Source organism: Poromitra crassiceps (genome assembly GCF_964638095.1).
Source record: "Poromitra crassiceps genome assembly, chromosome: 26".
NCBI classification, from domain to species: Eukaryota; Metazoa; Chordata; class Actinopteri; order Beryciformes; family Melamphaidae; genus Poromitra; species Poromitra crassiceps.
This window is the reverse complement of record NC_139640.1, coordinates 5,095,153-5,106,853: the sequence shown is the minus strand read 5'-3', so window position 1 is coordinate 5,106,853 and position 11,701 is coordinate 5,095,153. Positions and strand designations below refer to the sequence as shown.

The 11,701-nt window shown below is 43.5% G+C and overlaps 1 protein-coding gene across 1 annotated transcript; it reads left to right on the top strand.

Annotated features, from left to right (window-relative positions):
• Positions 1 to 6,243: 6,243 nt before the first annotated feature.
• On the top strand, positions 6,244 to 7,900 carry LOC310798904 (uncharacterized protein; the record flags this gene model as incomplete). Its single annotated transcript, XM_083661462.1, has 4 exons — positions 6,244 to 6,259; positions 6,946 to 7,080; positions 7,458 to 7,507; positions 7,704 to 7,900. The coding sequence occupies 4 exons, from the start codon at positions 6,244 to 6,246 to the stop codon at positions 7,857 to 7,859; spliced, it is 357 nt and encodes a 118-aa protein (XP_083517588.1). The 3' UTR covers positions 7,860 to 7,900.
• Between the last annotated feature and the right edge of the window lie 3,801 nt (positions 7,901 to 11,701).

Genomic DNA, 11,701 nt, shown 5'->3' with positions numbered 1-11,701 from the left:
CCTCTTAATACTGTAATCCATGGTTTTCATACTTCCATTCATACATTTATAGTTATGTTGCTGTGTTGAAACTATTGGTTGTGTATATTAATACCCTATTTGCTGCTTCAGTGATGCAGTTTCATTAGCTGGTCTTAACCTACTTCTTCAATTTCCTCTTCTTTCGAGGACTTGGTTCCAGCGTCATCAATTCAATAAGCTTTATTGGCATCAAGTACAGTTCCGTATTTTGCCAAAGCTTAGTGATCGATAATGATATAGGATAATAAAAAAGGCAATACAATATATCAAATAAAAGGAAATGTAATGTGAGTCTGTGGATGTACAATGTGTAAACATGTTTTGTTAGTTCTTTCCTTTACTCATTGTGGTAGGAAAGATGAACTGAACTGTATCACCAAGCAGGATGCTCAGTTTGTTCTCCTCATCTAGAGAGAAGTCAGGGATTCTGTGGTGGATTTATGGCAATACTGTTCTCTGATCTGCTAGAACTTTTTGCAGTGGAGGAGGAACAGTATCTCTGTCTCAACCTTTTCTTCAGGTCCATGCAGAGACCTTTAGAGGGAGGAACAGTATCTCTGTCTCAACCTTTTCTTCAGGTCCATGCAGAGACCTTAGAGGGAGGAACAGTATCTCTGTCTCAACCTTTTCTTCAGGTCCATGCAGAGACCTTTAGACGGGCAAGTGCCAGGGTTGGAAATCAGCGGCGGCTCGGGGCAAAATGCTTTCCAAAAATCTAAAATTGCCCTTGGAATTAGGAAGACTCTATACTCCCATACTCTTCCATACGCTCTCTCCTCCCCCACATTTCCCATTCTCTCCCCACCTCCTCCCTCCCCCTGCTCTCTTCTCCCCCACTCCCCCCCCTTTCCCCTCTCCTGCTCTCTCCTCTTGCTCCTTCCCCACCTCCTATACCCTCCAACATCTCCCATTCCCTCCCCACCCCATCACTCTCTCACATTCCCCCTGCTCTGCTCCCTTCTCCTGCTCTCTCCTCTGCTCTCTCTTCATTTCTATATTTTCCATATTTCTCCATCAATTGTTCAAATGTTATCTTTATTCTGTATATTCTTGCTACTGTTGTGTCAGCTAGAATTAGCTAGACATATTTTCTGTGAAGCCCTCTGAGACATGCTTGTGAATTAGGGCTATATAAATAAACTTGACTTGACTTGACTTGAAGACGGGGCCCCCGTAAAATAAGGAGTTAACGTTCTGTATGTTAAAATGACTCAAAGCGTGTCCTCACACCAGTACGATCACCCGGGCACTCCGCCTGCCTTCTCCCCCCGACAGAGAGCTCACTCAAAAACAAAAGACAGGGTAGTGAACTGTTAATGCTCTGCTAATGTTCCTTTTCACACCGTGGCCGGATTTGTCAATCAATTCAGCGTGCGTGCAGAGGTTTCCCTGATGGGATGAATGATGAATGTGCACGTTAAATTATCCATCCACGACACAATCCACGTGTACGTCAATAAACACAGAGCAGGAGTTGGAGTTGTGTTGGTGAACAGGCTCTGGTCCGTGATGGAGGAAGACAGTCTTCCTGTTAATAGGCCTTATGCTGAAGGTCACTAACCTTGCTTGCAAGATGGATAACCTCGCGAGATCAAAAGAGATTCTCTCGACGTAATCCATCTTGTCATGCACAGGCAGTTAAGATGATTGGCCGAACCATGGCCGGCTCGCCGAATCAGCGGCAGCCTTAGGCGGGCTTTCTGTGTGACGCACATGGTCTTTGTAGTTCTTTTCACTCGTCAACATGGCTGCCGCTGCGGAAGTGGCAGGCAGTCTGAATTAAATTGAATGTAACGTTCCCAATTCTATGTATTAAATTCTAAAAAACGACCCTCAACATTTGAGAAGGCTAAGCCACACAACTAGTTTGTTATAATCGAACGTCATGCTTCGAAGGCGACTTTTACGACGATGAGGACGGTGAGGACTCAATCACTCTTACAGGCACAGGCACCTTCCTCCGGTCGCAAACGTGACATCAGAGGCATGGCGATCTGATTAGTTGAAGTTAACACGCACCAGCGGTGATTGACAGATGGGTCATCCAATCACCTGCCAAGTAACTTGGAAAAAGTGCCCGCCTCCGTCAGCGGGTCGGATTACTGCATTCCCAGATCGACTGGTTTAGTGAAACGTAATGTGAAGCTAAACCGTCCATCTGGCAGCGTCAGGTTAGAAGGTCACGTGACCAAACCGGAATACGATACTCTCAGCTTCCGCTGTAAACATTGGATTGATGGCGGCGATATACTGTAATGTACAATCACTAATATCACATTTGTTTTTACTGTTTTGATTTGATTATCCTTTTTGAATATGGCGCTATTTTACACAAGATTCCTCCAGGAGCTACCAAAGATGAGCATAACCGATGTCCATCGCATATGCAGGGTGACATCTAAAACCCCTGATACCAAAATGGATCTGTGACTACATCGGATATGCATTTGTCCCAAACAAACAAGCATAATGAAACGTTACTTGTCTGATGTCACTTGACACTAGCTGACGCTAATCTGTCACTCTGCAAATTTCTGATACTTGCTAACGTTAGCTAGCTAGCTATAACGTTAACGTAGATCCCTCGCAAGCATAATGAAACCTTACTTATGTCACTAGCTAACGCTAATCTGATATAAAACGTTAATCAAATTTCTGATTAACGTTCTGATTAACGTTACTTGTAGCCTATGTTTGCTAACGTTATCTAGCTAATGCTATAACGTTAAGGTATAAGACCTACCGTAAATTCCGGACTATAAGCCGCGGCTTTTTCCCCGTTTTTTGGCCTTTTTTGGCCCCTGCGGCTTATATAACGGTGCGGCTTATCTATGGATTTTTTCCAAAAAAAAAAAAAAAATCTCTCTTTTTTAGCACTCTTTCTAACTATAAATCCACTTCTGTTTTAATTTCCTCTCTTGCCCTCTTTTAACAACATAACATAACATAACATAACACAACACAGGTAAGCAGAAAGAAAAAGACGAAGCAATCACGCCATGAATGAGGAAATGACTCACCTGCTGGAGGCTGGAGATACACGGCTTGGGCTAAACTTTTACTCCGTGAAACACTATCGATTAAGTCCGACATCGCTCAGAGGTTTTGAGCAGCTTGAAAACAAGTTTGAAAACGAGCAGAAGTCCATCCACTCACTCACTAAAGAAACTAAGGCAACCGTGAACAGAGTTTATAATGCGGAAAAGCGCATCCGCGCACTGGAGGACAAAAACAACACAGTGAGTCCGAAAATGGATAAAATGCAAAATCGAAACCCTGCACACGCAGGTTGATGACTTAATCAGCAGGAGTAAAAGAAATAACATTCGCCTGATCAATGTAAAAGAGGGAGCTGAGATTGGTGACATGGACGCTTTCGTGGCAAAATCCTGTGTTACATCCTGGACCTGAAGGAAGGCGAGAAACCACCAGAGGTGGACAGGGCACACCGGGCGCCTCGGCCACGTCCAGACCCCGGCCTGCCACCGAGGGCCATCTTCATCTGCCTACTCCGCTGGCCCGACCGTCAACTCATCCTCCAGGCTGCGGGGAAGAAGCCCCTCACCTGGGAGGGTACGCGCTTTTTCGTCCGGCAGGACCTCTCCGCGTTGGTGCAACAGAAACGCGCAACATACAACAGCATCATCGAGTCAATGGATATGGCTTTGGCGTACTGTACCCAGCGAGACTCGTCATAACCATTGATGGACAGCGGCGGAACAAGAGCTCAAAGTGAAACTGCCGAATATCTTTTGAGTTGGACTGGTCAATAGTACTGTGAGTAACTAAAATAAAAAAATAAAAAACGGAATTCTCTCTTCTTTAGCACTCTTTCTAACTATAAATCCACTTCTGTTTTAATTTCCTCTCTTGCCCTCTTTTCACCACACCGCGGACACTGTGTGCACTGTAAAAAAAACAAAAAATACCATTAAAACACCCGCGGCTTATAGTCCGGTGCGGCTTATATAAGAAAAAAATAGTCAACTTTGAAGGTGCGGCTTATAGACCGGTGCGCCTTATAGTCCGGAATTTACGGTAATCACGTTGTCCCTTCCCTTCAGTATCAAACAAAGACAGGCTGACTGGTGCTGCCTGTCAGCATCAGGGCAGCCTGTCACAGTTCTATGAAGACAAATGAAAAGTCACACAGCCTGAGAGGAATGTTAGGGATGCAGAGAGGCTTCAAAACTGGAGATGGTGGGCCAAGACCGTTTTCCTGTTGTTGATTGATCCTCATCGACAGTTGACACAATATTTTATGTATGATGCCAAATAATTCTATGAAGTCTAAAACTGTTTGTTGTCAGCTCTGCTTTGAAGGTTTTTTTTTCATAAATGTATATTTTAATCGTCACTCTACTCAGGCAAATCGCGGGATAGCTGTAGTTTATTAACCATTCAGAGCGTAGTATTTAATGCCTCAACCAATCGCACGCGGCTTAAAGGACCCCGATCTGATCCAGGATCTGCCCCTCCGCCCGAAATGTAAACAGAGCTCGCCTACGGATCGATGTGTGATTTCCAGATCACAGATGATTCTGAGCAGGAAGTGACCAGGCTCTCCTCTACAGGCTGTTTGGGACCTTTAATATAGTCTACAGAAGGTGCTTTGTAGAATCTCTGTTGTCCCATTTATTACATTTTGATAGATTTGATGGGCCCCAGACTTCACATGCATACAGGACAACTGCAGAAATGACAAGGTCAAATATTTTGTATCAGATTTTGAGGGTTATATTGTTACGTTTCTTCTAGTTGAGTGTAACGTCTTACATGACATTTGTTCACTGCTGAACCAAAGTTTCCAGAGGGACACACTCTCAGTCCCAGGTAGTCATATGACTGTGTATGCACCAGTCACTGTCACCTAAATCTTACTGGTGTGATTGATTACTGGCTTTGTTTTGGAAAATCATTATTCTGATTTATTTATTTATTTATTTATTTATTTATTTATTTATTTATTTATTTATGTACAGTATGTATTTATTTATGTATTTATTTCAAAAGTGACTTGGAGCTCCAGTTGTTACAGAATAACCAAAGTTGATCCAGGAGCTGCTGAAGTCCTTGTGATGTTACGCTCATCTGCGTAAAGATTCAAGAAGGATCCTGACGACTACAGTGTCATCCAGCAACTCTCTAATCCAATGTCCTGTTCTTTCTTCCAGGTGCTCTGGGTGAAAGGGTCAACTATCCAAACTCTATTTGTGCTGTGAAAGGATCGACTGTGACCATCCCCTGCTCCTTCACATCCCTGAAGGAGTTTAAGATAGTGAGGGTTGTGTGGTGTGTGGACCATAGGATTTGCCAAGGAACCACTCCATCAGTGTACGACAGCAGCTCTACAAACAACGACCGCCGCTACCGATACCTGGGAGACCTCATCAGAAACTGCACTTTGCAGATTATGGATATACAATTCACAGACTCAAAGACTCACCGCTTCAGAATGGAAGCAAAGGACAGTCAAGGAACTTTTACTGAGCCAAAAGGAGTGACTGTCACAGTCATTGGTAAGATTTTAAATGAATCTACATGCTGTAAATTTGAAGGAGAAAAGGCAATACAAATTATCAGTTGAAAATTAAGTCAAATGAATTTATTACAGATGGCCAACGAATGAGGATCTCCAGCTTCAGTAGTGAGAGAGTGATGAAAGTGGGCAGCAGAGTTACACTGAACTGCACTGCAGTCTGCTCTTTCCAATTGGACGTCACCTGGTACAGAAATGGCCACGCCCTCGATGAGACCGGCCCCACCCTTCAGCTCAACCCTCTGACCACAGCTAACTCTGGGAATTACTCCTGTGCTTTGAAGAACAAAGAGAACACACGCTCCGACCCGTACAGCCTGTCTGTGGAGGCTGACCAAGGTTTGTTCATTCATTTTTCAATTGAATTCAACTTTAGGAAGGTTCTGAGCTCGTAAGCTCTTTAGCTCCTCCCTGCTGCACATTCATAGCCTCCTGGGAGCCTCCCTGTACAACCTTCACCTCCATCTCGCCACAGAAAAGTGGAATAGGGAGTGGGTGGGAGACCACAGGTCTGAGTGGCTCATCCTGATTGGCTGATGAGGTGCGAGTCCCCTCCTGGGAGTGGATAGATAGAGCATATGAGTCCCTGTCAAGTGGCGGAGCTTGGTGAAATGGAATAGAGGAAAGGAAGGATGTAAAGAAACCGGACAAGGACATGCCTGTCTTTATTTGGTCACAGCACAATGTGTACGGTCCATTGTAAGGAAGTTTGTTGAGTTTCGCTGGATCTTAGGTAAGAGCGCGCGATGACTGATTGGTTAGAACCACAGAGATGTCTTTCAGGCTTTTATTTGGAATATCAGGCAGAAGTATCAGGCAAGCAACATACAGAGAGAGAGAGCGTAGATAGCTTACAGATTGCAGAGACATGGATAGTATAGCATAGTGGAACATCGCTTTTATACCTCAGCACATTCGCGGTATGACATCATTGATGACCTCACAAGGTCCCGGGAGATATGACATCATTGATGACCTCACAAGGTCACGTCTGACATCACACAGTCTGGAGACAGCCTAGACCGTCTGACATCACCGATGACCTCACACGGGAAACTCTGACATCACCAATGACCTCACAAGGTGAACTCTGACATCACCGATGACCTCACAAGGTGAACTCCGACATCATCACCGATGATGTGTTGGGTTGCAGGGTTTGTGAGCATTAGTTACCCCACGAACAGGCCTGATGGTGGGGCCTTACGGAGCCTTTTCTACAGGGTCAGGGTGGCACAGTGGTAGTGGGTAGGATTGTCTCCTTCATAATGTTGTGTTCCCTTCATCCCCTGCCTTCCTCTCTCTCTCTCTCTCTCTCTCTCTCTCTCTCTCTCTGTGACTTGCTCTCTCTCTCTCTCTCTCTCCCTCCCTCCCTCCCTCTATAGGCCCTGTTCCCAGCTGTCCCTCTCACCCAGGTGACTTGCAGGTGTTGATAGTGTGTGTGACTGTGGGTGTGGTGGTGGTGCTGGTTGTCAGTCTTCTGCTGCTCTACAGATGGAAGACACAGAGGCAAAGTGATGGTGAGCTACCTTCCACACTGTCAATCACCGCCATTCATATTTTTCACAGCGCTGGTACAGGGAGAAAGCAGGAAGTGACGTTTCACTTTGGCTCTCTATTGGTCCACAGTCCAACAATGTTTAAAAAAGAACTTTAACATTGTTAGAAGGACAGGTTTGTTTAGCCATCTCATGGCTTCACCCAGCCCAGCACTCTAACCAGAGTAGTAGTGGTGGACAGACACGCTTAACTGAGGCAAAACCTGACGTTGAGATTAAATCATTTGAAATACGTTATTGTGAAACTGCAACATTTTGCGCTGTGCACCAGCGTAGCTATTTTACAATTATTTTGGAGATAGTGTTGATCAAAGAACAACTTTGTACTGTCTGTCCAGTGTCCACAGGTTCGAACACCAGGGGGAACTCAGATACCAGAAACTTGCAGGTGACTTTGTTTATTTCTTTGTAGCTATTTTTACTGTCATTGTTGGTTCCATCATGAGTCCCTGATTGGCCCGTCGACTTTGCAATTTCTAAAAAGGCCCGCCAGAACTGGAGAACGAAACAGAATGTAAGTTCACGTGATCCGGATGCAGGCTAATGTCTTGTCATCTTACTGAATTTTATATTGTTTGTTACAGAGTGTCACCTATGAGAACGGTGCTGCAGCCTCCAGATCCCAGCCAGACTCCACCTACCAGACCCTCAGTCCAGCCACCATGGACCAGGACCTCTACCAGACCATTGGTCCAGCCACCATGGAGCAGGACCAAACAGTCAGACAGACTAGAAATTAGATAAATGTTGTAATTTTCTGTAATCCCAGATACGTAGAAAATTACGTTTCTCAACCAAAAATATGAACATATAGAGACGTTATAGAGTCGGCTATTGGCACGGTGGCCAGTAAGGGTGTTGTGGTCGGGGTGGATGGAGGGCGTAAACACTTGCCTTTCACACCAGAGGGCTGCGTTCAAGTCCCAGTCATTTCAACCGTGAGTCACATTTAAGGTTGTTGTTATTTAAACCTAACACAAACCATGATCCTAACATTAACCAAGTTGTTTTACTTGCCTAAACATACCCAAAGTTGTTTGTTTATGCTAAAAGTTGGAAAGGGAGCAAGGTTTTCAAATTAACCACTGTTTTGTTTCAAATTGACGTTGAGATTGTACATATCCATGGATTGCAGAAATGTACAACGCCAACATTATTTTCTGGTGATTGGGTTGTGTAGTGGAGTGCTGAGATGCTAGAGGTTCTTGTACCTGAAAGAAGACCAGTTGAAACAAGATGTTGGAGCGGGTCATAACACGTGAGGGATCATTCAATAGTGTAAACCAATGGGAGATCAGTTACGGAAAGAATATATATATATATATATATAAATATATATACTGTATATATATATATATATACACTGTGGGCTCTATCGTTGGCCTTAAAACAGCGTTTACCCCCGCGCAGCTCATATTAGTGGGCGTGGACCGGCGCACTCGATATTTTCGTGTCAGCGCTACACGCAGCCTTAAGCATTATAACCACACCTTTTAAGCGTAGAATTATGCACGACCTGCTGATTGGAGAACTGCAGTAAACAAATCACAAGCTTCCTTTTTAAGCTCCAATTCCACGGAGCGATCCAGTCCGGCTTCAGAAAAGCCGAGGCGCTCTGAGCTTCCCCCTCCCTCTTTCATCCCTGGCTGTCTCCATATATATTATTCCATATTATTATGCTTCTCAAACCAATCTCACTGCAGTTTAAATACTGCAAGCATGTAAATACGCTACACTATAGCGAATCCACAATAACCATTTTGTTGTTTTAGATTATTGTTTTTATTGCTTTTTATTGATTGTTTTTATTGCTTGTGATTGTGATTATTTTTATTGCTTGTGATTGTTTTTATTGCTTGTGTGGACCCCAGTAAGACTAGCAACCACTTTGTGGAAGCTAATGGGGATCCGAATGAAGAATAAAGAATAAAGAATAGCAAGATCAAAGTGAAAAGAATGTTCTAAACTCATTGGCTAGAAAAATATAGCCTATCCCTATGTCATGCTGAGATTAGATTTGTGAAAGTTTGTCCAGAATGATATCGTTTTCTCTCCCCTGCTGCACAGGTAGGATGATGCACATAAATATAGCCTACATTATGTAAAGTCATTGCATAAATGTGTTTTTATTGTAAAAGTAAATGTGAAGTAAGCCAAGTGTTATTGGAGCGGACATCACAGTAGGACATCACAGTAGAACCGTGTTACGGCTGTCACTCATCTAAATCACGTTAAATCTGCGAGGGATATACCACCTGGATTACATATATGTTTCACATAGGGTTGTGTTTTGATTTATATGTCATAGGGTTGTGTTTTGATTTATATGTTTTATTTTGTCCAATATTGAAATGTTCTACAATTGCATGTTGTGTTAACAGAAACATTATTTATATCTACCACTTAGCCTATTTAGGCTGATTTGGTTTCTATTTCTTGTCGAAATGGATTAGCCTCAATGCATGCTGGGAGACATGCACACATGTGGCCCAACAGCCTCTGAATGACAGGGGCTCAAAACTACGATAGAACAACTTTTTTTCCATCAGTCTTTGTGCCTGTCTGACGCACGAGAGAGAGGGAGTGAGAGAGAAAGAGAAACGCCCTTTCTGGCCTATTCTGGCACTCTTCGGCGTAAAGCGCATTTCGGGGCCTAAAACCAGGATGCTATCTTCCCGAGGCAGGCGCAAGGCGCGTTCTTTTTGCGTTTAATGCCAGTTTTAGCGCCTAAGGCCAGTGGGAAGATAGGGGGCTGTGTGTGTATATATATATATATATATATATATATATATATATATACACTGTGTATATATATATACTGTATGTATATATATATATATATACATATATACACATACTGTGTGTATATATATATATATACTGTATATATACTGTATGTATATGTATATGTATATATATAAATGTATATATATATATGTATCTGTATATCTATATCTATATCAATATCTATAAGGTGCCCCCATACTGTGTGTATCCAATTCTTTTTGGAATGTCTTTGGCTATGAGTTGGCTATAAATTACATGCTTTTATCACAAGTGCACAATTTTTATGGATTTCTTTCAGCTAAGCTGCCCCACTATAAGGAATGAAAGGCTTGCATGATGAACAAAACCAAGCTGGATTCAGGGAGGAAAGGGACATTTTTGGATTGTGGTTCTTGCAAAAAAACAAAAACAAAAACAATGTGTATAGGGTAAGGTTGAGTACCACTGTTGTAGAGAGTCTGGGTTTGAGGTGGGTAGTGGGAGTGGCTGGGGAGAGGGCGGAGGGTTACAGTAGGGTTAGGACCTTTTTCCATGTACAATCAGTAAGTAATACTGTATTTATGTTGTACTTTTCAAACCCAGAAATTACAATGTGCTTTACAGCAGGAAATAAAAACAGGTGGCAGGTTAAAACAAAATAAGCAAACAGGCAAACAAATACAAGGCAAGAAACAACATCAAACAAGCACAAATTAAAACAGATGAAAATGATAAAAAGGCAAGAGGCGCAAAGGACAAAGTACAGACCAATCATTCAATCAACAGGTAAGCCCATTGGGATAAAAAATTATAAAATGTCTGTTTAAATAAATAGGTTTTAAGAAGTGTTTTAAAAGTGGACACTGAATCTGCCAGTCTCACACACAGAACTGAGAAAGCCCGTTCATCTCTCGTTTTGAGTTTGGATCGGGGGACCAGTAAAAGCTCTTGGTCCAAAGACCTGAGTGACCTTGATGTGGTGTATGGCTGTTTTCTCTGAAATTGAGAGACACACAATTCTTTATGGCAGCCAAACAATCCTGGAGGATATCCAGGTTGCTATACGATCATTTGGCTTAACTGACAAAGTTGCGCGTCATCCGCCTAGCAATGGTAGGACATGTTACAGAAACGACTTATTGACAGACCAAGGGGAAGCATGTAGCAATCAAACAAGAATTGATCCTTGAGGGACCCCGCACGACAGACGAGCAGACAAGGATGTTGACAAGGATTAGCTGTGTTCCCAAAACATTGCCTAAATGGCGGGATCATGTCTATGTTCCCCGGGTTCTATGTTCCCCGGGTTCTATATTCCCCGTTTTTCACTAACCTCTCCCAGCCCCCACGCCAAACCTAACCTCCCCACATGCCTAAACCTAACCTCCCCCAGACCCTAACCCAAAACCTAACCTCTCCCACCCCCACGCCTAAACCTAAGGTCGGCATTGCGGGTGGTCGGCATAGCGGGTGGACACCATTTGGGAAAAACGGGGAACATAGGACCCGGGGAACATAGGACCCGGGGAACATAGGACCCGGGGAACATAGGACCCAGGGAACATAGGACCCGGGGAACATAGGACCCGGGGAACATATAGGACCCAGGGAACATAGGACCCAGGGAACATAGGACCCGGGGAAACATAGGACCCGGGGAACATAGGGATGACCCCTAAATGGCATAACGCTGAATGGTCACACCACTGCGCTGTGCACCTGTTGGAATATGATCATGGATAGAGGTTTGTTCCTATAGGTATAGGGAGTCAAAGTGAACATCACTTCCTGTAAAAAAAATATGAATGGTGGTGAA